Genomic DNA, 27,238 nt, shown 5'->3' on the forward strand with positions numbered 1-27,238 from the left:
CAGGATCCTAGTCAAGTCTTGCACGTGCCATCACGTCGACTTTTATCTGCTCGAGAAAGGTCACTGGTGTAAGGAGAAGTCCAGCCTTATTCGCCGCTCTACAAACGGCGGTTGGTTATCGTGCCTGTCAATCACAAGATATTTAACCAATCGTGTCCGTTTGTCCTTTCCCACTCACGCTAGAGCGACGGGTCGCTTTCTGTTCAAGATGTCGGCGGTGTGTGTGTATTCCATGTGTGTCCGAGTAAGCAGGGGCCTCGTCGGGTTCAGGAGTCAAGCCTCGGCTTCCACAGCGGTCGGTTTAGTGAGGAAATTCTCTATTGACTCAGGAAGCGGGAACGAAAGCGGCGCCATAGAGGGTTTAGCTCAGGCTATTCTACAGAGGAGTCAGGTAATGCTAGCTCTTAATGCTAATCACCGGCTTTGACATTCGTTCATCCTGTCCACACTAAACAGACTCTTTTAAACTCGAAGTGAACCTGCTTCTAAACTACAATGCGTCCTCGAAGGTGTATTACCGCAGAAGGATATCCGATAAAATCGTGTTGTGTTTTGTGTGTGTTTTTTAACGGTTATCGGTTAACCGTTTATCAGTTTGAATGGACGTCACGTGACCCGAGCTTTAAATTCTCCCTTTAGAATATTTGGTGCGCGTGCTACGCGTCTACTGTACCCCCTGTATAGTGCACGTGTGTGTAGTGATTTTCAGGGATTTTGTTTATCCGTGTGTAGTGAGAAACTGTTACGTGGATCCGTTCACACAGTCGTTAGAAGAGCCAGGGGTTTTAACGTGTACACATTGAAGCACATGGACAGGGTGTGTAGAAATGTTGTAAAAAAAAAAAAAAAAAGGGTTGTGAATGATCAAGCATGCATCCTGGAGAAAAATAATAATACAGCAAGCAGTTTTAGTGATCAGATACTTTTCACTTTTTTAAAGTCTGGAAATGATGATCATGAGCCAAAACCCACGTCACAGCTCACTATTCAACATAAGATAAGATATTCCTTTATTCTTCCCACAATGGGGAAATTTCTCTGTTACAGCAGCAAAAAATATATATAAAGATGTAATATACAGTATATACAAAAACCAAAATATATACAGTGGTTACACTGACATATTGCATATATAGGTAATATTGGACTTTTTTTTTAATTTCTGTTATTGCACATGTTTAAAATACTTTGTTACTTTTTTATTGTTTATTATTGCAGTTAAACAGTAATAACAGTGTCTATTATGGTGACTGGTTCACTGGGAGCAGCTTTGATTGTAAAGTCTAATAGCAGCAGGGAGAAAGGACTGTCTGTATCGCTCCTTCAGACACTTAGGGTGTAACAGTCTGTCACTAAAGGAGCTGCTCAGAGCTGAAACCGTTTCATACAGGGGGTGCAGAGATGTACAGCTGACTGATTGATTCACCTTCAGTATGCGCTTGATCCTGGTCAGTTGTCGCAGAGGATCAGGAGCCTGACCCAAGAGCACTGTGTGTAAGGTGGTGATACACCCAGGATGAGACATCGATTTCAGGGACACACTGAAATTCTCACATACTTTCATATATGAAGGCAGAGGCGGTAGTTTACCTTCTGGCTTGTTTTTGCTTAAAGGTTGGGAGTAGGAGGCCTTCCGGAGAACCCAGAAGAACCCACACAAACACAGAACACCTTGTAGATGAATAAGATGGAAATATGTGACGTGTCTAAATATGTAGACATGAGAGATGCAGAAATGAGATGTTAGGATGAGAGACTTATTCCATGTGTGTATGATCTAAACTTCTGTTGAGTATGACAGTGAATCTTGACCTCCATCATTGTGTCGAACAGATTTTCTATGGATTTAACGTTTAAGCCGAACTCCGTGCTGCATGCAATACTAAAGATAATGTGAATGAAATTAAATGGTATGTAGTGAAACGATAGACCATCAGAATAACCCTACCAACTAGGTGTCGAATATTCAGGAGGAGCCTTTATAGAGACGTACCTGTTTTTTTTTTTGTGCTTGCAGAGTCAACCTCCTCCTACAGGGGAGGGAAGCGCAGACCAGCAGGATGATCAAGGCGAGGACAAGAAACAGAAAGAGAACACGGCATATGCAAAGAAGGTGGTGCTTCGCTTGGCGGGGCTTATGGGACTCGGCGGAGCAGTCGGCATGGTCTACATCTTTGGTGAGATGATCCTCTGTGATGGACTTTATTTTGTTCTCTAGCATGCATGAATCCTCAGGAGTCTGAATTGGGTTTTAAACATAGGTTGCGTATCGGAAATACGTTTGCTTTATATTTGATGGAATATTTGACGTGGAGCGTTCTGTACTGTGGATTGCTTTACATCAAAGGAAATTAAAGATGAAGCTAAAAAAGTAATATTACTATTAATGATTTAATTTTATTTATGATTATATGAAAATGATTGTGTTGAACAGCTTTCCTGCCATGTATTTTTTATCAATTCCTCATCAAGCAAATTTACAAGAGAAAGAGTCTAGAATTGTTGCATATTATTGATAATTCATAGTTTTAATGTTTTCTTGACATCACATCTATAATGTTTGTATCGAGTTTTATATCAATATATATATTGATATATATTATATGTTTAATATCAAAGCTCACATTACAGTCTGTGACTAATCTGTTTTCTTTGCTTTTGTAGGTAGCAACTCAGTAGACGATCATGGAAATAAGGTAGGTACGAAATCTATTGTGGAAAAATATATGGTTTGCAACACAGCAATGTTTAAATGTACAAATCATCCAGAACTAGACAGTGTCGTAGTTCTGACAGGAGTTGGAGTTAATTAGAAGTCTACAGGAAGTGCGTTATAGCGGCACACTTCCTCACCTATCGTTTAGTCTGTGTTTTTTAAGAAGTAGCTCAAAGGTGTCGGGGCACACTTCTCAGGGCAGTGTGAACGAGTGCAGGTAGGCTTCTCCATGAGCACACTTCTCACACTTCTGAAGGTGACATTCATTTGGCACACTTCACAGGGAAGTGCAGGAGACGAGCGGAGTGTGCCAGGAGCGCTGGTGTCTGATCTCGTACCTGTCCTTCCTCCTGATGAGTAAACCTGTGTTATGTTAATGAGTTCCATGCCATAGCTACCTCAATAAGGACTCGCTTAGGATTCGAAAATGACCGCGTTTACGAGTGGAGAATGCTGGTGTGTGATTGAAGTCAAAGTGGCATTTCTACTGGAATTAGATGCTCACGTGTTGTCGTCATGCTACTGTTCTGTGGGTCTTGTGTCTCTTATGGCATGTTTGGCAGATGTAAAGGCTTGGATTTCCTTAAATTGTTTAATCTTCAATGAAAAGAAACCTGGTATTATAGTTTTTAGTCCCTCTGAATTTTCAAATTCCATGAAACTAGATTTAGGAGGGATGTCTTTGTGTCTGAAATCATGGGTAAAAAAAATCTTGGTTTCATTTTTGGTGATGGTTTAAAGTTTGACCGACAAATAAATTCAGTCATCAAAGCTTGCTTTTTTTCAGCTGCGTCTGCTTTCTAAAGCTAAGCCTTTTCTTTCTTTTAAATATTTTGAAAACGTAATTCATATTTTTATTTCATCTAGGCTGGACTACTGTAACTCGCTTTATTTTGGGATCAGCCAGACAGCTTTATCCCGCTTGCAGTTTGTCCAAAATGCTGCGCCTCGGCTTTTGTGTGGGATAAAAAAGAGAGAGCATATTACTCCTATTTTACGCTCACTCACTACATTGGTTGCCTGTTTGTTTTAGAGTGGATTTTAAAATTTTGCTCCTTGTTTAGAAATCTCTGAATGGTTTGGTCCCCCCTTATCTCAGTGAGTTACTGACTATCAACCCACTAGATCCCTTTGGTCTTCCATCTAGGATCTATTGTTTACCCCAAAGTTGAGGCTTACGTGCAGGGGAGATCGTGCTTTCTGTATTGCTGCCCCAGGCTCTGGCCACTGTCCATTAGACAAGCCTCTTCTCTTAATATTTTTAAGTCCAGGCTAAAGACATTTTTATTTTCAAAAGCATATGGCTGATGGGATGTTTGTACGATTTTATAATTTTTCAGCTTGTTTGTCGTGTGTTTTTCTGTTTTTAATGACCTAATGGAAAGCCCATTGGTTGACGGAAGTGCAGTAATCGCATGAACAACAAGGACACGTGAGTGGTATAGTCTGCTTTCCACAGACACGTATTGAGTGCTGGCACTGTTCATACTGGATGGACTAAATATATCATTTAATTCAAGGAATCAGGAGACATTTTTTCATTTAACGGTCACCAGCGGCTTTTTATTTCATTCATATGGCAGCCAGAAAATAACAAAAGTTTCTTTAGACATTACATAACCCCCAACACCTGAGCTCCATCACCTGCTGCACTACACATGCTGTGTGAGGATAAGGTTTGACTCGCTTGTGCACATGCAAAACAAAATACTTCACAAAGCCAATGAATACGCTGAGAGAACTCCTTGAGCCTGTTTTTTTTGGCTGTTGCAAATTTGTGTCGTCGCCATGCTTTTGTTTTTCATCTGTATTCATTAATATTAATTCGCTTGTCCTACATTTAAGGGAAATTACATTGGTTACCGTTTGTTAGCCGAGTTAATTACACATCCGAGCAAACTGGACGCAGGACTGTACAAGCATACCTGTCCATTTATCTAAAGCGTAGAGGATGTGGTACCCTGGTGGTTAAGGTGTTGGACTACTGATCGGAAGGTCATGAGTTCAAATCCCAGGTCCAACAATATACCACAGCTGGGCCCCTGAGCAAGGCCCCTAACCCTCAATTGCTTGGTTGTATAAAATGAGACAAGAAAAAGTAAATAGATTTTCAGCTTTCTCTCTAATGTGAAAATCTACTCACTGCATGCTTTAGATAAACCGACAGGTATGCTTGTACAGTCCTGTGTGGTGTTTGCTCTGACGTGTATGGATTTTTCTTCTGACTTTGGTACTAGATATTTGGCTAGATATTAGAATTTCACAGCTCCTCCAGGATTTTAGTTTTGTTTCTTTTTTTTTTCCTTGGTTAAATTAATTATAGAAATTCCAAGCACTGGATTCTTCTTTTAAACTACTCCCAGTGAAGACACGTGTAAATGTGAACTAATGAATAGCTGTACGCATGTTTGACGCACGTGACTCGAAGACAGCTTTGCGTGTCATGTGTTGTGATGACATTAAACATATATGCAGTAATGTGTAAAAATTGCGAAGAGTTGATCTTGCGTTCATTTAGTTATTATATCCCAGAGGGCCTCATTAAAAATTGTAATTTATTTGGTAATGAGCATTAAATTCTTGCTATTTATTTAAAAAAAAGAGTTTGATTTGGTCAAACTGTAATTCTCTTTTTAATTAAGTCCACTTCAAAGAGCATTCGTCACGGCTGTGTGACTTCTGCACTGTACGAAGGTGTTGGTCTGGGAAAGTGGCCACAAAAGAGCAAAGCTGCTCCAGGAGCTGTGGGAATTCCTGTTGGACTGGATTTGTGTGTTTAGGGCTCATCATCCTGAAAGGGCATGTAAGTGTGACCTTCCTGGGGTTGAGGGTTGAATTGGGCCTGTGCTGCTTGTTCACACCTCGTTCACTAGATCTGAGGGCTCTGAAGGAGGAGACGACGTGACCAGGCGAGCGCAGCCGACATCCTGTCTGGATTTTATATGTTAATAGCTGGAACAGACTCTTAATGATACAGAAGGAACTGCTGTTAAATTTATTGTTAAAAAGTTCCGAAAATATTCTAATAGTTTTAGTGTCTGAGACCGAGGTTACTCATATTTTGGATAATAGGGTTAAGCAGGAAAAAACACAATGGAATAATGGTAAATTATTCTTATTATTATTAGTAGTAGTAGTATTAATATTAGTAGTATTATTTTATTTCTCTTTCACACTCGTTTTCTGTCTTCCTCACTCGCTCACTCTCGCTCTCTCCTGTTCTCTCCGTGTCTCTTAAAGACTTTCTCTCTGCACAAGAAAAATGAAAGAAATGGAGCTGCTGCCATATAAGTGTGTCTGAATCGGTTTCTGTTTGAAATGATATTTAATAAATAACTAAACTACATTATAAATAACACTGCCCCTGTTTGAAAGCTGTCTATTTATAGAGCTGTAATTTATCACGGATTGAATTGACCACAATTCAGCAGTATTGTAAAGCCGTATAATTGCGCCGATTGACTGGAGCTTAATTAGCGATGTCACTATACCACAGCTTTTAATGTTGAACCTGATGTGAATCCCTAAAACACTGGATTACTCACTAGTATTATTCTGCACGTTAAAATGATTCTTTGTCCTTGTAAAATGTCCCACTCCTGGAGGTGGGAGGTTCTTTTGGTTAATGACGTTGCAGTCTTTAAAGTGCACACTTTGTCACGTTGCTGTGATGTGGCATGTGCCAAGAGCTTGGTGTGGGTTCAGGAAGGTTTTATTTTTTTTTTAAAAGCTTTCTACTCGTTCTTTTCAAGACGCAATTCTCACTCAAGTGGGACTGATCAAGAGACTGACCCGAAGTGTGCCAAACCTTTTGGTGTCGCTAAATAGGGGGCCGTTAGATATGCGGGGAAAAAAAACAACCGAATCCCTTTACTCAGGATGAGCAGGCTGTTCCAGGTGTAACTTAAGTATTCGTGATATTTGTGTCTTTCTATTTCTAGTGAAACATTAATTTGGTTTAAACTGGTATTGTTGTCTTTGTTGGAACATGGCTGGTGTTTTCTCACGACTCTTGATGCCTCACCACTCATCACTAATTTTTCCTTTGAAATCTTCAACAATTTGTCCAGTGGACACAGCTGTGGTTTCTTAAAATGATAGGATCAGGTCATATGTTTCCATTGAGAAATACACTTTTTAATTGTAAGCAGGATCTGTTGAGGTATATAAATAATTCCAGCCTATTCTAATGGTTAATACAAGTATAATGATCTATGCGTGATTTTTATTTACATCCGCCGACTGTCTTGACTCGCATAGTCTAATAGTAAATTTAGAGGCACATAACCGGACACTGAACTCTATTGGTTCCTGAATCATGATACAGGATGATCATGTTTTGCTCTGGTTTTCTAGCCACTCTCCGTGGGTGTGTTGATGATGGGAAGATTTATTGCACGCCTTCTCATTTGTGTCACAAGTCCTTTTGTTTCTGAGGCGTACTTGTTAGGGCACACTTCACAAGCAAGGAGTCATTGACACTTCATAATAGAGGTGTAAAGAGTGTGCCGGGTCTGTGGGTGTTAAATGTACCTGAGTCACTAGACTAACTGCTGACAAGCTGCGAGAACAGCAGAACATTTTTGGCGTTAGCTGTTACAGTGTGCAGTAATGACCTCACTACAGAGACCAACCATGTTTTTTTTTTTAAATCTAAATATGTCTTCTTTATGTTTGCTTATTTTACCAGCATCAAACTCTTTTTCTGGCATGGAGCATTTTTGTTTTGGTTCTGACGTCACCGGGTCCTTCACCCGTTTGCAGCATGTTTCTCGTAATACAGACGGCTAATTGGCTGTCGAGTGTCACGCAGAGGTGTGAAGGGCACACTTCTCAGCCAGCTGCTATCCTCACGTGGCCGTAATTGGCATGGAGCCTGCTGTAACGGCACTCTTTCTTGTCGTCTACCTTTTGGGCCAGAGTTGAAAGAGCAGAGCTAACAGACAGCTGAGAGCCGGAGGGAGCTGGATGTGAAGTGTGCCAGGGCGAAAGGTGCTGCTCTTAACACCTCTAGGCTTTAATTGGAAGACTCGAGGTGATGGCGTGGGAGCAGGAACTGAGTCCTGGTCACAGGAGGCTGGTGTTGTAATCAGGAAATGGAGCCTCAGGTCGTGCATTCACTCGCTGCGAGCCCTATTGTGTTGCCTGCGTAGTTACAATTGTTACAGCAAATTCTATTTCTTGTACACAGTCCATTAATAATAGCCCATTAATAATTATGTAGAATAACTAAATGGGCTGTGCTTTCCACAACTAGGACTGAAATCTCTGACTCCGAGGCTCAATAGACTCCACTTGGAGACCCAAGACATCAGAGTACAACACTGGTTAATATATTAGTTAGTACATCTATCTTCACATAGACTCCTACTTAAACAACCGTTCATGAATTGTGTCAGAAATAACCACATTAATCAGATGACACTTTGCATTAAAAAGACCAGTTCAGTACATCAGCAGTATTCCTGGTGAAGCTGTGCACATGGCATCAAGTACTACATTTGTTTGGGGAACTATTTATTTATAAATAACACTTTTATACAATTGATTGGAAAGTACAGGCATTAACCTCCATCATTTTAACCTCAACGTTATATGCCTTTATTTTTAAATGAGAGACTTCGATAAACTCTGGTTTGATTTATCACCATGACCATAGAAACAGCTTTTAAAAAGTGAACTGTCTTGAACTTCCTGATAACTGTCTCTGTTTATAGTTGTATGTAATTATATGTAAGACAATGTCTTTTACATTTACTTTACCTGTCCATCACCGGACACTCGTATGTGCTTGTTAAGCTTTTGAGCTTTTACAATAACCTCCACTCTTCTAGGAAGGCTTTCCACTAGATCTTGGAGTTTGTTCATTCAATTACAAGAGCATTAGTTAGGTCAGGCACTGATGTTTGGTGAGGAGACCTGGTGTTCAGTGCATAATTCTGTGCAGGACTCTGGCAAACCCTGTCTTTATGGACCTTCATTGTCTTCGTGCACAGGGATATTGTCATGCTGGAAGCACTTTGTGGTCTCTTTGTTCCAGTGAAGGGAAATTGTAATGATAAAGCATGTGAAGACATCTTGTACAGTTATGTGCTTCGGACTTTATACCAATAGTTTGAGGAAGAAGCACATGGCTGTGATGGTCAGGTGTGCACATACTTTTGGCTGCATTATGTATATTCACCTGCCAAAGAAAAAAAAAATTCGAATGGTCCTATTTATTTTTGTAGAATGAAAAACCAGGCTACAGTAATTACATATAACACTATCATTAATGTAATAATCTTATGCTGTACACTCTTATTTTCAGTGATTTTGTTTTATTCATGTAAACTCAGTTGCTAATATTTATTTATTTATTTTTTTTTAATTATTATTTTTTTTTTCTCACTTTGTTCTATTTATTTATTTTTTTATTTATTTTTCCCCAGTATCTGCTTTGGAGGTTGTCAATGTTCACTAGTTGTAATTTAAATTCACCTGCAGGTGGCGTCCTTGTGCTTCTGAAGCCGTGAGTCAAACACTTTATACCCCAGTCAAGGGCTGCACCAAAAAAATAAACGTATTAAAATTGTGTACATAATTTGACCATATATGTCGTTCTAAATAGTCACTCGAGTGAGTGGGAACAAATTTGTCTAAAAAAAATTCTGAATTATTTCATCAAACTTAACATTGTTGCTTTGTAATTCTTCTTCACTTTTTCTGTTTGTTAGTATTTGATAATTATTAAATTGAGATTCCTGTATGATGTGTGTTTTGGAATTGTTTCCACGTATAACGACCTTAAAAGGACGTAAACAGAAATTAGTTGGAAAATGTGTGTGTTTGTGAAATACCTAAATCTCCAGTAGGTGGCAGAAGAAGATGGAAGGCTTTGAGTGTAGTTTATCCTGCCATTCTGTCATACTGTCTAAGCTGAACACCACAGATCCTTCTTAGACTTTGTCCAGATCAACTTTGATTGTGTAAAGGCTGTGCATTAGTTTGTTTTACTAATACAACTGTTTTAAAATTGCAATAAATTTATTCTCAAGTTTAAAAAAAAAAAGGATGCACCGTCGATTGTTTATACATTTATCAAATATATTTTACTTGAAGATTTGTTTAAAAATGTTTCAATATAATTCAATGACACCAATTTTTAACTATACCATACTCACTTGTACAGATTAGAAATAAACACTACAGGTATAAAATGCATCTCTGCAACAAAGAAAGGTATACTGTGGTTTACTATTATCACCACTCAAGGTTAGATTCTTTCCTCATGCTAAGTCTTCCAGCGAAAGGCCTGGAGAGAATAGAAAGAAGCCAACCTCCTGGGAAACTCAAGGTCAACTAATTTGTCGTGTCCCAGTGACTGCTGTGGCCCCTGAAAAGGTGAAAGGTCAGTACAGCTGCCAAGTCAAGATAGACTTCAAGACCAAGTGATTTATTCAGTAGCCTTTCAAAAGCCTTTCAAATGTCAGCTTGTTTAGAAAAAACACCTAGCACTTGCGACTCCGCTCCATCTGACTGGGGTACAAGCAGCAGAAGACACGGCTGTCTCTAGACGTAACAAATCAGGTCAGAAGCACATAGATGGGGAAACAATAAAAATCTGATCATCAACCAACGGAATGGAGGAGGTGGTATCAGAAGTCATCAGGATGGATGCAAAGCAGCATAAAATTACGGCATCAACAAGGAAGCTGGATAACATGAGAATGAATAATTGCAAGCTGTCGCAGGGCTGGTGTAGGTAAGCAGGTCCTAGGCCAACACTGAGGTCGTCCTAGAGAAGTTGCAAGGGAAATAATGAGGGATCCCCCTCTACAAAACAGCTGATCCACCTTGTAAAAGCATTTGGGACGGTATAAAACTCCACAATGATGAAGTCAATCCTGCCACCTGGGTGCAACTGGAAACTATGAGTGGACCTCAGTTGCCAACTCTAGTCCCCTTCTGAAGTCACCTCAACTTTTATCCGGCTAAACTCCATCCAAAATCATCATAATGCCCAAGCTCGGTGTCCCATAGATGGATGGGCTAGAGGTAACTTTTGAAAGGATGTGAGACTTCGACCTGGCAAGTAAGTGCAGAAAAGTATAGTGGAGGACTTTTGCTCTGTTGAAGTGGGATTTCAAAGTTTGTAGGAAGTTTTGCCCAACTGTTCCTCCATGGAATTGGAATGTCAAGGAATTTCTTTGAGGAAGACACTTGAAGGAGTTGGCAGAGTAGGGCAGTCTTCTGTCTGATGATGGCAGGAATCCTGGGACCAGTTGCAGGGGTCCTTTGCCCGACCACCAGGAGCTCTTCTATAGATTAATGGGGTAAAACACAGGGTAGCTGGTCGGTAATAATCCTGCACATGGCTCACTGACACCATCAGAGGTGCAACAGGCAGCAATGCATCTCTATTATACTTATTACACCTCTCATTCTTTTAGCCCTACATTATGCAAACACACACCAGGGAACTAATTATGACTGTTGGATGCACAATTCAGCCATTATAGGGAAAGAAATCCTACCAGGAAATGTATTGATGCAGCTAAAGTGCTTGTTGATGATGCAAACCTGTGGCTATTTGTGCCACTGCTGTTTCTGCTTTTTATTTCCAGCCCAGTGGCAATTCTGTAGAGTCAGCACGTGTCTGTTCTGCCACACGGGGTCAGGGTGGGTACCTACGAGGTCTATCTTGGCAGATGCAGCTGAATATTCATCAGCATGGTTGTGTATCTGAGTACTGATTAATTGGCTGGTGTACTGCTCAGCTTATGGTAGGAAACAAGCAGAGGAGAAGCTTAGGATGTTAATGAAGCTTTTGTTTATCTGTATGGTTAATTTGGCATGGTGGCCAGCATCAGGTGCAGATTTAAATTTTTTGTACCAATTACATTGTCTATAGTTGATCCCAGCCTAGCAGCGACTGAGGGTCTCCCACGCTCCTTTTTGTGCCCTTCTAGGAAATGGCAATCTGTCTGAGTCACTTTTGATGTTTTTGGCTTGTATTTGCTTCAGCCACTTAATGTTATTTGCCTTCTCTTGTGTACTTGTGGTGGTTTCAGGAATACTTGTAAGCTTGTTCGCTTGTTCAACCGGTCAACAGTTTTATCAACGAAAGTCTGTTTTATGCATGAACCAACATGTCCTTTGAATGTAAATGAAATGGACACCCACTAAAACATGCTAAATTCCAGGCAGAATGTGGATTTGTAACCATGACTCCTCCTTTCCTTAATCCCTTTATGATGGTTTGTGTTTCAATTGAACTTCTTGTTAAACGAGCAAGATGTGTTCAGATGAATTCTTCTGACCAGTGATAAGAGACGTATAGGAATCCCCCCCCCACCCCACTATTATTTGTCAGGAAGGATTTAATTAATTTTATGATATGAATAAAATAATATTATTTTACATTTTAGTACATGACTTATTAATCTAATATTACTCAGCAGTATAGCGTATATTCCTGGTTTTAATATGCATCACAAACCTTTAGGGTTATCAAAAGTGAAATGACTTACTTGTACACATCTGACCTTTTTTTTTTTTATTATTATAACCTGACCATCTCTCTCTTTTTCATTGTTTTTTTTTTTTCTCTCTTTCAGATAGCAGATGAGTTTGATAACGGTAAGCCAGATCCTTCTTCCATATCTGTTCTTGTACATGTGCACACCGATGAAAGAGAAACGCAAGTGGCTCTGATTGTGTGACAGGATTGCTGAGCTCTTTGCTTTTTTTAATACATGTCGATGCATAACATGCACATATATGTTAGTCACTTATATGGAACATCACCAACAAAGCAGAGATTTTACTTCTCTCCATGCACTTAGCACAAGAGCTCACTACCTTCCAGTAATTGATGCAGGACTTGGTTACAGTAAGTTCTTAAGGGTGTTTGAACTTGTGTGGTTGCGTGGTTGTTGCACAAGGCATCAGATAAAACACTAGCCGGAAATACTGCATGATTTCTTTAGAAGTGTAAAGAGTCTTGTATATTGTTGTACTGTGTTAGTGTTTTATTTGTTTTAGTCAGGAGCTCCTGCTTGTCTGTGGATTTTGATGCAGACGCAGATCATTATGTCCACTGGAGCTGTCTCTTCTGGCCAGAGCCAGACGGATGATCCTGTTACAAATGGTTCTAATTAAGATGGCAGAGTGTGATGTACTCGGGAGAGAGCAGGAAATGACTGAAAATTAAGAAAGCGATGTTGTCACATAGCTGTGGTAATGGAGAGCCAGCTGTGCTGTTCTGTTCAGAGAGATTTCAAATAAGATGTGCACCACGCTCACCTAGTGCTTTTATAATCACTTAATTAACAGCATTCGTGCCGAAGTCTTCACCTATGCGAACACACACACCCCACTTGGATTTCTAACCTCCACAGCTTAGGACACTAGTGTCCAACATGAAAGCGTTTAATGTCACAACTAAGGCAGATAATTACTTTAGAGACCGCGGTGTAACACCAGGTCCCTGAGGGGAGTGTGGATGCAGCCTAGCTGCCTTCTGGCATCACGCTAACCATCCCTTCATAAACAGAAGGTCGTCGGAGGGATGCGGGCCGAGCCTCTCAACAGAAAAGTCCTTGGGGAGCTAAGCAAGCGTCCCTCTGAAAGCCTTGGCTCCGTGCCAAGGAGTACTGTTCCTTCAAACGTGTGTGTTTTTTTTGTGTGTGTGTGCGCACTTAATCGAAAGTGCTTCATTACTCTGAGCAACATCGAGTTCTAACAAGTTTTAAGGTAGTGGGATGTTTTGTTCCACTGTAGTGAAAAGATTTTCCTACTAAAGGCTGTTATGATGGATGTAGAAAGGTATTACATTCTTTGCCAAGTTTTGGTTTTATTTATGTATTAATTTTTTTTTTATTTGGTGGCTGCTTTTTGTCCCAAACCTGAACACATCTTGCTACCTGAACATTTGGCAGAAGTTTTGTTTACACCAAAAGTGTCCTGTGTATTGACAAAACTTTGTCCTTAGGCACAGATAGTTAGTAATCCACCACCAGCAGCAAAAATAAGAGTGCCCTGAATGCCTGACCAGGCTGATCAGTGTGTGTCCTTGCGCTCCAAGTTCAGAGAGGTGTGATAGCAGAGTTTGTGTTAAACTTCAGAAATTTTACTTTCTTTACAAACCCATCCGACAGTAAAACAGGAAACAGAACGAGACCTAAAAAAAACGATTCAAAAAGGTAGAGGAGAAGAAAGGCAATTGAGCAATAATGGCCTTTGGCAAAATAGCGAAGCATATGCTACACTAGTGCCAGATTAAAGGAGGCTTTTGTTGAGGCTAAAGGCCCAGCCATCGATCCTTCTCTCACTCCCTCCACCCGGCATTTTAATGGACGTCCCACCAGAGAGCCACCGAGCCTCTCTAGCTCCAACAATAGGCCTCTCCATTACACTGACAAACAAGGTTAGGACAAGAGGCTCTTCAAAGCACACCCAATTGTTGCACTGAACTTTTTTTTTCCTTCGCCGGTGTCTCCTCAGATCAGCTTTAACGGTCTTTGCAACTGTCCATTCTTTTGGGTTGATCTTGAACTCTTGTGACACACAAAAGTCTTAAACGAACGATTAGGAATGTGATGTTTTGTTATGTTTAGTGGGGTTTTGTGGGTTACTGTGATCAAAGATCAAACACTCTTTTCCTTTTTCTCCTCGCTTGTCAATGCAGCTTTCTGTTCTCTGTTTTTCATGCTACCTTTACATTTCTCCCAAACCTATTTAAAAACAATCTTTTCGGGATGCTTTCGCGCTTGCGGCATTCGAAATCAATTCTTTTTTGCTTTGTACGTTTACGATGCTTGTAATTTAAACTAGCAAAAAATAAAAAAAAACTAATTTTAAATAACCGAAAACTAAAACACTGGAAAGTCATTTCATTCTTGCTCAGAACGCCTGCAGAATGGAAAACAAACATTTACTCACAGAGATGACAGAAATCACCTGAGCATAAAGTATAGATGAGGATTATATAAAGAACTAGTTCAGAACATTCTGTGTATCAACAGCTACCTTTTTTATTTGGCCATCTGATTATCCAGAACACACGGAATCGCTAAACTAAAACGGACCTGACTTAGCTGTGTTTAAATGGCACATGAATGAAACCTGAACGTAGGCGCTGATCAGCAAACCTCACATCGTTTTATACTAAATTTACTCCCCTTTATCCCTCTGCACAGGTTCATCTCTTAATATATTTAGCTTTGCTATAGGTAGGATTCCATCTTCCGAATGACTCTGTAACGCTTATCTGTCTCTTATCTGTGTTTTCTGCTCATGTAGAAAAACCTGTTGTCCAGCAGCTCAAGAGAACATTCAAGTATTTCAAAGATTACAGACAGGTGAGACGAATCTTCCTGACATCCTTTATATACAGTACAATTATTCGAATTGTCGTCAACAACAAGCGGACAATTCTGTTTGCCGCAGATGATCATCGAACCCACAAGTCCGAAGCTTCTCCCAGACCCGCTGAAGGAGCCGTATTACCAGCCTCCATACACCCTGGTGCTAGAGCTCACTGATGTTCTCCTTCATCCCGAGTGGTCGGTACGTCCTCTCCACCTTTTAATAAATATCTCCAGTGACTTGAGCAGCACATCCTGGGCTGAATGTCTTTTCCTTATTTTGTCTCTTGTCCCTTGTAGATGAATTCAGTCTGTGTTATTTTTCTTCATTTTATAGACACACATGGTCATGGCGGGTAGTTGTGATTTTGTATTTTTCTTTTTTTTTTTTTATTTCAAAGAAACTAACATTTGCTGATCTCGATCCTCAGTTGTTCCACTAGACAAATCTGTGTAATGCTGTAAAAATAGACGTGTGGAAGACTAGCCTGTACCTGCTGTTAAAATATGCAGTGTGTTTGAGGACACTATGCAGGATGATTCCATTTCATACCCACTTTACTCTTTCTGATATTTCTCACTTGCACTTAGTCTTTTATGACAAACTTACTGTATACGGTTGTTGCTGTCACAAAATTTTTGGCACCCCTGCCGAATGACTCATTTTGTTGACTCTTGTTTATTTATTTTTAATACCATTAACAGCTGTATAACCCCCGAATGTGGAACTATAATGTAGTATTAATGTCAACTTTTCAACTTTTTTTTTTTTTTTGTGTGTAGTTGGCTACAGGCTGGCGTTTTAAGAAACGTCCAGGCATCGACTACCTGTTCCAGCAACTATCGCCGCTTTATGAGATTGTCATCTTCACATCTGAAACTGGCATGGTGAGTAGCATGAAGCAGAGGAGCAGCACGATGTTCTTCGTCAGTGGATAAAGAGATTATCTGCATCAGTGTGGGCAATGCAACAACCGTGAAATACCACAAGTTGGTTTAAACGTGTTCGTGCAGCTTTATTTATGATGCCTTAAAGTGATTGTTTCAGGGTCTCAATTGTTTGACTTTTCTGCTTGAAGTTTTGCAAAATAACGTTGGTTCACTTTCATAGTAGACCCAACACACACGGACAATACACACAGCTTTGTCCTTGTGTTTGTTGCTGTTGTTTTGTTTGCACTAGCTGCGTTATCAGTCGCTCTTGTTTACCTGATCACCGACCATGACTTGTTGTGGGTTTTGCGTAGTCTTTTATAATGGGCACACGCCTTTATTATGTCAACAGTGATATGCTAATGAGGCATACACACCATCTAATTAGGCTTCTTTTTGAGGTCTGTTGTTGTTTCTTCTCTCTGACCATGTTCGTTTGTTAGAGCGTGGCCAGTCACACTGACAACCTCTTCACTACAGCTAAAAACAATATTTCACTTTTATGTAATGCTCGACACTTTACATCTGTGCAGCTTTCCCAGATACGGATCATGAACTGCCTGCATGCTAAAGGGATTTGTTGAAGCTGCCCTCGTTCCCCTCAAAAAGCACCCACTTATTTCTCATGGAGGAGCTGGATGTTATGCAGCTTGGTCTCTGCTGAATGTGGTGCCCAGAAAACGAGTTTAGTTTTAAAACAAATTTTAAGATCCAGAGACCGTGAAGAAACTAGACAATTAAGTTGGACTAAAAGGCTTTTCACATACTTTATCAGGAAGAGGCTGCACAGCTGGTGTGGTGCTGTAGGAAGTCAAATCTGACTTCTTGTTTAATTTTTACTCAGCGTTCAACATCTAACTATATGGCAGGTTTTATTCTTAAGAATTCTTAACTCTTATAGAGGGTGGGTTCCTTACACGTTAATAATATAATAATAATAATAATAATATGTTTAATTTATATAGCGCCTTTCCCAAGCTCAAGGACGCTTTACAAGGTAACATACATTTACGTCGGGCATTTGCCCAGGACGAAGGTTCATACATATACGTCGGACATTTGCCCAGAACGAAAGATCACATGCAGCTGCATGAGATAATAACAGAAAACAGGATTAAACACAAGAACATACAGTACAAGAGATAGGACTCTACATAGTACACAGTACATACACCACATTTCAGAAAAATTAAGGACTCCTAATATATATCCATTTACTGGTAGTGAAGGTTGAAAAGGTGGGTCTTAAGCCTTGATTTAAATTCAGACAAAGTGGTGATGGTTCTGAGTGCAATGGGTAGGGAGTTCCATAGTGTTGGAGCAATGACAGAAAAGGATCTGCCACCTGCAGAGGATAAACGGTACCTAGGAATACAAAGAAGTTCAGAATTTGAAGACCGAAGTGATCGTGAAGGTACATAGGATGAGAGAAGATCGGAAAGATAGGGGGGGGAAAGATCATTTAGTGCCTTATAAGTGAGCAGTAGCAGAAAAAGTTATCAGAAATTTGTGTGCGCGTGCTGGCCTGTGCGTGTGTGCGCGCGCGCTGGCCTGTCTCTGTGTGTGTGCTCTGGCCTGTCTCTGTGTGTGTGTGTGGGCGTGTGTGCGCGCTCTGGCCTGTCTCTCTGTGTGTGTGTGTGTGTGTGTGTGCGCGTGCTCGCGCTGACCTGTCTGTGTGTGTGTGTGTGTGCGCGTGCTCGCGCTGACCTGTGTGTGTGTGTGTGTGTGTGCGCGCTCGTGCTGGCCTGTGTGTGTCTGTGTGCGTGTGTGTGTGCGCGCGTGTGTGCTCTGGCCTGTTTCTGTGTGTGTGTGCGTGCTCTGGCCTGTTTGTGTGTGCGTGCTCTGGCCTGTCTCTGTGTGTGTGTGTGCTCTGGCCTGTCTCTGTGTGTGTGTGTGCTCTGGCCTGTCTCTGTGTGTGTGCTCTGGCCTGTCTCTGTGTGTGTGTGTGCTCTGGCCTGTCTCTGTGTGTGTGTGTGTGCTCTGGCCTGTCTCTGTGTGTGTGTGTGTGCTCTGGCCTGTCTCTGTGTGTGTGTGTGTGTGCTCTGGCCTGTCTCTGTGTGTGTGTGTGCTGGCCTGTATCTGTGTATGTGTGTGCTCTGGCCTGTATCTGTGTATGTGTGTGCTCTGGCCTGTATCTGTGTATGTGTGTGCTCTGGCCTGTATCTGTGTATGTGTGTGCTCTGGCCTGTCTGTGTGTGCGCTCTGGCCTGTGTGTGTGCGTGTGTGTGTGTGTTAGTGCGCTCTGGCCTGTCTGTGTGTGTGCGCACGCGTGCTGGCCTGTGTGTGTGCGCGTGCTGGCCTGTGTGTGTGTGCGCGTGCTGGCCTGTGTGTGTGTGCGCGTGCTGGCCTGTGTGTGTGTCTGTGTGTGCGCTGGCCTGTGTGTGTCTGTGTGTGCACGCGCGCGCTGGCCTGTGTGTGTGCGCACGTGCTGGCCTGTGTGTGTCTGTGTGTGTGTGTGCGCGCGCGCTGGCCTGTCTCTGTGTGTGTGCTCTGGCCTGTCTCTGTGTGTGTGTGGGCGTGTGTGTGCGCTCTGGCCTGTCTCTCTCTGTGTGTGTGTGTGTGTGTGTGCGCGCGCTCGCGCTGACCTGTGTGTGTGTGTGTGTGCGCGCTCGTGCTGGCCTGTGTGTGTCTGTGTGCGTGTGTGTGCGCGTGTGCGTGCTCTGGCCTGTTTCTGTGTGTGTGTGCGTGCTCTGGCCTGTCTGTGTGTGTGTGTGCTCTGGCCTGTCTCTGTGTGTGTGTGTGTGTGTGCTCTGGCCTGTCTCTGTGTGTGTGTGTGTGTGCTCTGGCCTGTCTCTGTGTGTGTGTGTGTGTGTGCTCTGGCCTGTCTCTGTGTGTGTGTGTGTGTGCTCTGGCCTGTCTCTGTGTGTGTGTGTGTGTGCTCTGGTCTGTCTCTGTGTGTGTGTGTGTGCTCTGGCCTGTCTCTCTGTGTGTGTGTTCTGGCCTGTCTCTGTGTGTGTGTGTTCTGGCCTGTGTCTCTGTGTGTGTGTGTTCTGGCCTGTATCTGTGTATGTGTGTGCTCTGGCCTGTATCTGTGTATGTGTGTGCTCTGGCCTGTCTGTGTGTGTGCTCTGGCCTGTGTGTGTGCGTGCACGCTCTGGCCTGTCTCTGTGTGTGTGTGTGTGTGCGCTCTGGCCTGTGTGTGTGTGTGTGTGTGTGTGTGTGTTAGTGCGCTCTGGCCTGTCTGTGTGTGTGTCTGTGTGTGTGCGCACGCGCGCTGGCCTGTGTGTGTGCGCACGCGCGCTGGCCTGTGTGTGTGCGCACGCGCGCTGGCCTGTGTGTGTGTGCGCGTGCTGGCCTGTGTGTGTGTCTGTGTGTGTGTGTGCGTGCGCTGGCCTGTGTGTGTGTCTGTGTGTGCGCTGGCCTGTGTGTGTCTGTGTGTGTGCGCGCGCGCGCTGGCCTGTGTGTGTGCGCGCGTGCTGGCCTGTGTGTGTCTGTGTGTGTGTGCGCGCGTGCTGGCCTGTGTGTGTGTGTGTGTGTGTGTGTGTGTGCGCGCTCTGGCCTGTCTCTGTGTGTGCTCTGGCCTGTGTGTGTGTGTGTGTGTGTGCGCGCTCTGGCCTATATCTGTGTGTGTGCTCTGGCCTGTGTGTGTGCGTGCACGCTCTGGCCTGTCTCTGTGTGTTAGTGCGCTCTGGCCTGTCTGTGTGTGTGTGCTCTGGCCTGTCTGTGTGTGTGTGTCTGTGTGTGTGTGTCTGTGTGTGTGTGTCTGTGTGTGTGTGTCTGTGTGTGTGTGTGTGTGTCTGTGTGTGTGTGTGTGTGTCTGTGTGTGTGTGTGTCTGTGTGTGTGTGTGTCTGTGTGTGTGTGTGTCTGTGTGTGTGTGTGTGTGTCTGTGTGTGTGTGTGTCTGTGTGTGTGTGTTAGTGCGCTCTGGCCTGTCTCTGTGTGTCTGTGTGTGGGTGTGCGCGCGCTCTGGCCTGTATCTGTGTGTGTGCTCTGGCCTGTGTGTGTGCACGCTCTGGCCTGTCTGTGTGTTAGTGCGCTCTGGCCTGTCTGTGTGTGTGCATGCTCTGGCCTGTCTGTGTGTGTGTGTGTGTGTGTGTGTGTGTGTGTGTGTGTGTGTGTGTGTGTGTGTGTGTGTGTGTGTGTGTGTGTGTGCACGCTCTGGCCTGTCTCTGTGTGTTAGTGCGCTCTGGCCTGTCTGTGTGTCTGTGTGTGTGCACGCTCTGGCCTGTCTCTGTGTGTGTGTGTCTGTGTGTGTGTGTGTGTGTGTCTGTGTGTGTGCACGCACGCTCTGGCCTGTCTCTCTGTGTGTGCGCTCTCTGGCCTGTAGGGGTTGGTGTGCACGCCTTGGCCTGTCGGGGTGGGTGTGCTCTCTCTGGCCTGTCTCTGGCCTGTGTCGTGTGCGTGTCGGGGTGTGTGTGTGTCGGGTGCCTGTCGGGGTGTGTGTGCGCTCTGGCCTGTCGGTGGGTGTGTGCGTGTCATGTGCGTGACGTGTGCATGTCAGGGGGGTGTGTGCGCTCTGGCCTGTCGGGGTGTGTGCGTGTCAGTGGGTGTGTGCGTGTCGTGTGCGTGTTGGTGGGTGTGTGCGTGCCGGTGGGTGTGTGCGTGTCGTTTGCGTGTCGGTGGGTGTGTGCGTGTTCGGGGGTGTGTGTGTGTGTTTTTTGGGGGGTTGGTTGCGTGTCGGGTGCCAGGATGTCTAGCTGTATGAGTGACACCCAAGCAACACCTGAGTGTTAACCATGAATCTGTGTATCTGGACAGACGGCGTACCCACTGATTGACAGCATTGACCCACAGGGCTTTGTCATGTACCGTCTCTTCCGGGATGCCACACGCTACATGGAGGGCCATCATGTCAAGGTAAAGTTGTCAAGTTAATTTACTTCCTTGAATTGTTCTCAATTTGTGTGTGTGTGTGTGCGCGTGTGTGTGTGTGCGCGTGTGCGTGTGTGTGTGTGTGCGCACTATTCCAGTAACGCAGCTGACAGTGTAACGGCCTTTTGCCAAAGTTCAAATTAATGAGACCATTTTTAAGTCATTGCTGCTTTCTGTTTCAGTCTTTACTCTGTGCTTGTCTTTATCTAAACAAAGATTTGGCTTGCAAACCTTGCAGTTGCTTCTGTTCTCTCTCTCTCTCTCTCTCTCTCTCTCTCTCTCCCCTGTTATCACTGCTATCCCCCTTTGATGGGTTTCCTCTCCACAGTGACCCAGGTGGCATAATGCTGCAGTGCCCCCTTGTTTCTTCCCTGTGCTGCCCTTCTGCTCCTCCATTGATTTTTTTTTTTTTTTTCTCCCCCTTTCTTTCCCCATGCTTTGCCACTCTTCTTTTTTTTCTTTTCTTTTCTCAGTATCCCAGGACAATAGCAGTTTCTTATGGTCCTCTCCTCACCCTCTTTTTGTGCCTCATTAACCTTCTGTCCCTCTCAGCTACTTCGTTAGGTCTTTGTTACTGAAACTACACACTCTATGTGCTGTTATAAGAGCAGATAGTGTTACTGCATGCAATGGAGACGGTGATTAGCATGAAAGAATATACTTGTACATCATTTCAGACTATAGGAACATCTCAGCAAGGTAATGGGACAAATTTTATGTCTAGATATCATTTGTTTCGATGTTAATTACACTAAATGTAATTTCCTCTAAGTCTAAGAACTGATTAATGCAGATAACATGCCACTGTAGCAGTGTTTATTGCTGAACAGAAAGGCAAGAGTAAGATAAATCATGAAATGGCAGCATGTGCACTATCCAGTCTATTTTGAATGTAGCTCTACTCTGCGAAGTAATTTTGTGGCATGAAATATAGGTTTTATTATGCATGCAGCTATGCAGGTTCTTTAAACATGCATCAATATTTGTCAGTTCTGAACCAGTTTTATGCTTTTGCTTGTTGGGACCTGTAAGTGTGTGTGTGTGAATGATGGAAGTGTGTGCACGCGCGTGTGCGCACGCATTCTTAGCGGTCACGTTTCGCAGATTGTGACTGGCTTTGAAACCTTGCCTCATATTCGGCCACTCGCTCCCTCATTCGCCTCCTGCACTGACTGCCTCCTATCCACTTGCTGCCTCCCCCATGTCCCCCACCCTCACCTCCCATCTGGCATATTGAAAGGTGGGAGGCATCAGACTTGAGGTGTGTGTTGGGGGGGGTTTGGATAGGCATTATAAACACCAGTGCTTTTATTTGAAAACTATAAAGCACTTAATCTCAGGACACAAGTGAAAATATTTACTTGGCATACTTGTGATTTTTCCCCACACAAGAATTTCCATGCTTTTGAGTACACTGCCGAGAAATAATAAAAACTCATCAGTGTTTAAATTCTACTCCAGGTTAAGCGTAGTCATGACATCATTTAGCTACAGGGTATACATTAAACATGGCCAAGAACTTTACAGAGTGAAGTGTGTGTGTGGACATGACACCAGTGGATAGTGAACACCATTCTGACTTCTGGCATGCTCCCAGTAACAGAGCTGCACTGGGGAAGCAGAGTATAGATTGGCAGGTGTTGAGCGTGAGGGGGTGTGTGTGTGTGTGCGTGTGTATGTGAGAGAGAAAGGGGCAAGCATCCTCTTACACTTCACCTGGGGTGATTAGAGCTTGTCTGATGCTGCAATCTAATACTTTTACGCTGCTCCCAGTTAACACAGCTCTACTACCAAAACACACACTGAGGTATTAAGACACTGCAGGCTCTATTGTAAAGCGTTGCTAATCACCAATACCTTAAATACTGCTTAAATACACATACGCAACTTCAAACATGTACCTATTGCACAGCAGCTCCCTGTGGGCTATTGGAGGGGCAAACACGTAAATCAGCGTGAAGCGTGCCGCGTGTGCATATAGGTCTACAGGGGTTTCCTTTTTGGGCTGGCTCATTCAATATTTACCCATCTCTCTCTCTCTCGTATCTATTTGTCACTCTCTTTCTCTTTTCCAACTCGCTTTGCCCCTGTGTTCAGCCCCTCAGGGGGATACAGATGACCTCAGTGATAGGGAGAGTACAGCGTCCCTGTCCATCTGCTCCTGGGGCCCACAACTGAGACAGCTGCCACAGAGAAAATGTGTGTGTGTGTGTGTAGAGAGACACTGCAGGGGTCAATGAGTGGGTTTTAACAGGTTACAGCTCTTTACACATGCATAGGTGTGAATGTGGTTTATATCAGTGTCATTACAGGGGCATGGGGTTTTGTTTGTTTGGAAGGGTCACGTTCATGCAGCGTTATGAATGATGCCACTTTTCTGAGATGTGGTAGTATCAGCGGTACAGTTATAACCCTGAGCGTTGGAGTAAACACAGCAAGCGTCAGTTAATGAGAAACAGGTCCATGATCCTGTTGCTATTAGACTTGTGTATGCAGTTGACTGCACTGATACACTAAACACTTCCAAATGCTTTGTAAACTTTCTGAGCTCTAAACAGCCTATGGCAGGAGACATTATGTCTCTGTTCATCTGTGGTCCGGTTCACACTACAGAAATGCTTTGAAATGTTGTAGTAAACTCATGAGGTTGTCAGGTATCAGATCTGGAGATTCAGAGAGCGTTCAGTTTCATGTCATCTGGAATAAATGATTTTGAACCAACCATCGGAAAGTGAAATGGGTTAAAAGAAAACGAAAAACAAAAGCAAGCCATAACCTTTTGCCTTCTGTGACACTGCTTTCAATCTAGTCTGGTTAGGAGTTAACGCAAATCTGGCAACCCTGATCATCTGGCTTGTTCGATATATGAAACTCCTCCACTTCTAGTTTAGCCAATGTTTTAATTCACACCAGGTCTGTGACATGCTATAAACAGACTGTGCTGGTGAACACAGAACGTAGACACATATGCAGTCTGTCCTCACTCAGAGCCTGTAAGAAGTAAATCAAGCACAATGATGCAGAGCTCACTTCATATTCACATTGCAGATGGTCAGAAGTGTTGATTAAATCCACGGTGCGGAAATGTGATCAGCACCATTTGCACATCTAGATTTCAAAGGACATCCGTTCATTCCACATTAATCCGTCTGCAAGAAATAGGTCACAGTAGAGGACACACACACACACTGGAGTCCAGAAGACTGCGACGGAAAATACTTCTGTACGAGTGTAAGGTGGAATCTTAAAGAGCTTGTATGAGCTCCACAAGTTTGTGTAAAAACCATTGATCCATGCTAGATCCAATCTGTTGGCATGTCGCACATGCTTCAGGAAATCGCACCTTTTGTTCAAAGCCTTTAAAATGGTCCATATCACAAAATGACTTGCCTTTACATAAGGCTTATTGAATGTTGAGTAGTCAAGACGTGGAGTTCTGTTCTTTTAACTTTTCATTGTTTTAATTATTAGGGGGAAACCATGCTATCTGTCTGTCTGTCTGTCTATCTATCTATCTATCTATCTATTCATTATTTGTTTATTTAAACCCAGATTTTCTGTCTGGTCTCACATTTTTGGGCCTCAGAGTTGTATTCTCGGTGGCATTTCAATCCTTGGCTCCTGCTTAAAGACGTATTTTATTTTTATTTTTTTAAATGTGAAGGTAATGAGATTTCCATTTGTCTGAGCATTTTAATTTTTTTCTTCTATTTTATTGCCTCTGTTGGTGATTATATTGTAACTATATACATTGAGTGTTGTGAAGGTTGCATTGAATCCTTGTCTTTAAAAAAGCCATCTGTCAAACTATATTGTATAGTATTTAAATCTCATGCACACTTTTCATTTTACTTCCTCCCCCCTCACAGGACGTGTCTTGTCTGAACAGAGACACCTCAAAAGTAATTATAGTGGACTGCAAGCGAGAAGCCTTCAGCCTACAGCCCTTCAACGGTATGGCACTGCGCAAGTGGGACGGTAACTCGGAGGACCGCTCGCTTTATGACCTGGCTGCCTTTCTTAAAAGTAAGTATGTGGAATGCTTGCTGATGAGTTTAAAATAAAAACATACGCACGCTCTATCTTAATGATTCTTTGTCCTGTACAGCAATTGCGATGAGTGGCGTGGAGGATGTGCGTACCGTACTGGAAAACTATGCCCATGAGGAAGACCCTATTGAGGCCTTTAAAAGGAGACAAGCACAGCTTGCACTGGTACGCTCAACATTTTCCCTCTTGTAACCTTGTCAAATGAGCTGTTGAGCTGATCTTGGCTGTTGTTTTGTTGCATACATTATGCATACATTAATACACACTAATATAGCTAAGGAATAAAACTCATAATCTTATAAGACAGCAAAGACCAGACTTATCTGTTACCACCTAATGTGGATCCCAAAGTACATTACTCCTCTTGTTACCACTGAGCTTTTCCAGTCTGCTGTTAGCACTCAGACTTGAAAATACAACAGCAATAAATCATTTTTATGAATTATTTATTTTAAATGCTGAAATTTCATTTCAATGTCTGATCTGGACATCTCATCACTCCGGGAGTGTTTCTGATACGATTCTGATGACACTCTTCCTAATATAATTTATTTATTTTTCCCTCAATCTTTCTGATCAGTATTTGATATTCCACTTGTTTTTGTGTTTAGGAGGAGGAGCAAAGGCTGGCAGATATTTCTCATCAGAAGAAGCAGGGCTTATCTTTAGGCTCCATTGCAGGCCGTTTCTGGCCCCGCAAGCAGCAGTGATGGTTGTTCTCTACAGTAAAGGCGGGCAGTTCTGGGCCACTCTGGGCAGTGACTGGTCAGTGGGGCAATGCCACGGTCACTGGGCAGGTGGTACCCCTGGCTGCATTGGAGGAAGAATAAAGGGGGAAACCATCCAGTACCTTCCACTGAAATCTTGCCGCCATGGTCTGGATGAGTCGGGAACTCCAAAAAGACATTTAGTACCTTTGTGCTGGTGAAGGCATTCCTTGGACTGATCACAGCCTACAGCATGCTTTCCACTGATTTCACTTCTTGTGTTTGTGTCTAAAAATTTGTTCCAAATGTCTATATACATAGACCAATTTTTCGCCACACCTTGATTTGGACACAGTCAGTGCTCACTAGAAGATCGTATTAATCCCGGTTTAGTGCTGGAGCACTGATGCAGTCTGGTCAACTAATTTACGTAAGGAGTTGCGTGCTGGAGTTATGTACTCTCGCTGCTCTAAGGACTGCTTCTGTGTCAGCACAGCACAGTGTAGTCATTTTAAATGAAGTCACGTCTAATGATGACATGGACAGGGTGCCATTTCTGTTTAGAACAACGGTACACTACATCTAATGTGCTTGTGTAATGCGTTTAATGTTATGAACCGCTTAAACGACCTTCAATAAAAAATTTGACTTTCTATAATCAGAGGTATTTTTTCCACGTCACTCACTTTACTTCTGCTATTAATGAGTAACATGTAGTAGATCTGAACAATGAACACATGGAGGGAATAATAGTTTTCTGGATGAATGAGTACATGTAAGATTACTAGAGAAATCTGCAGCTCTTCTGTTTCTGAAGTATTTTCCTCTTCTGCGTGTTTTTTCCCATTTCCAATTTAGTTTAATCGTATCCTTTAAATTTGTACACATTTCAGTTTCATTACTCAGGTTTGAAAATTCAGTATCTTCTAAATTCAGTCTTTTGATGATTCTTCAGCAAACTGCTTATTCAATTTTCTTGGTTATTATAAGACTATATCTGGCATTTTGGTCTAAAATGAGTTAATTATGTAAACCTGGGGATATTATTCTCATGTGGTCATATTTGGGGGGTAAATTAGCTTTTGTATCCAAACTTGTGGATGGATATCGCCAGGCTCACAGGTACTGGCTGAAAGTTAAAGGCTGAAAAAAGACCAGGTGGCGATTTTCCATTCTTTATATGTCCATGTTTGGTTAGCCTGTCTACACGGTAGACCTAGTAACCTGTTCTTTTTTTTACAGGATTGTAACCTGATGTGTGATCTGTTCTAGCCCCAGGAACAAGGACCAGTGTGCTTTGTGTTGACATGATTTTCTGTTCACAGTTGATTCAGTGAGTGATCTCTCAAGTTACTGTAGACTGTAAGCTTGAATCTGACCTTTACTCCTCTGACCTCGTGTGTGTGTGAATCCCATATAAGATCAGCAGTTTCTTAAATTCTTAACCCAGCCCAGTTTACACCAACATCCACACCATAGTCACTGAGTGAACTCACATTTTTCCCCCATTCTGATGTGTAACTGAAGCTCTTGACCTGTATATTTTTTTTTCTTCTGCTACATGATTGAATTGATGAGTGAGTGTGAGTAATAAAAACTACACACTCATTAGAAATACTTCGGAACAACAGAAAAAAAGAACGTACATCAGATAACCGTAAGTGAGTCAA

The 27,238-nt window shown here is 42.7% G+C and overlaps 1 protein-coding gene across 1 annotated transcript; it reads left to right on the forward strand.

Moving 5' to 3' along the window:
- The first annotated feature begins 156 nt into the window (after positions 1-156).
- On the forward strand, positions 157-26,226 carry timm50 (translocase of inner mitochondrial membrane 50 homolog (S. cerevisiae)). The gene is made up of 11 exons (XM_060888609.1): positions 157-391; positions 2,018-2,177; positions 2,665-2,696; positions 12,316-12,337; positions 15,002-15,060; positions 15,149-15,268; positions 15,850-15,954; positions 20,698-20,796; positions 24,681-24,837; positions 24,920-25,026; positions 25,473-26,226. Exons 1-11 carry the CDS (start codon positions 209-211, stop codon positions 25,569-25,571), a joined length of 1,143 nt encoding a protein of 380 aa, XP_060744592.1. The 5' UTR covers positions 157-208; the 3' UTR covers positions 25,572-26,226.
- The last annotated feature ends 1,012 nt before the right edge of the window (positions 26,227-27,238 follow it).

Source organism: Tachysurus vachellii, chromosome 15 (assembly GCF_030014155.1).
Source record: "Tachysurus vachellii isolate PV-2020 chromosome 15, HZAU_Pvac_v1, whole genome shotgun sequence".
Classification (NCBI taxonomy): Eukaryota; Metazoa; Chordata; class Actinopteri; order Siluriformes; family Bagridae; genus Tachysurus; species Tachysurus vachellii.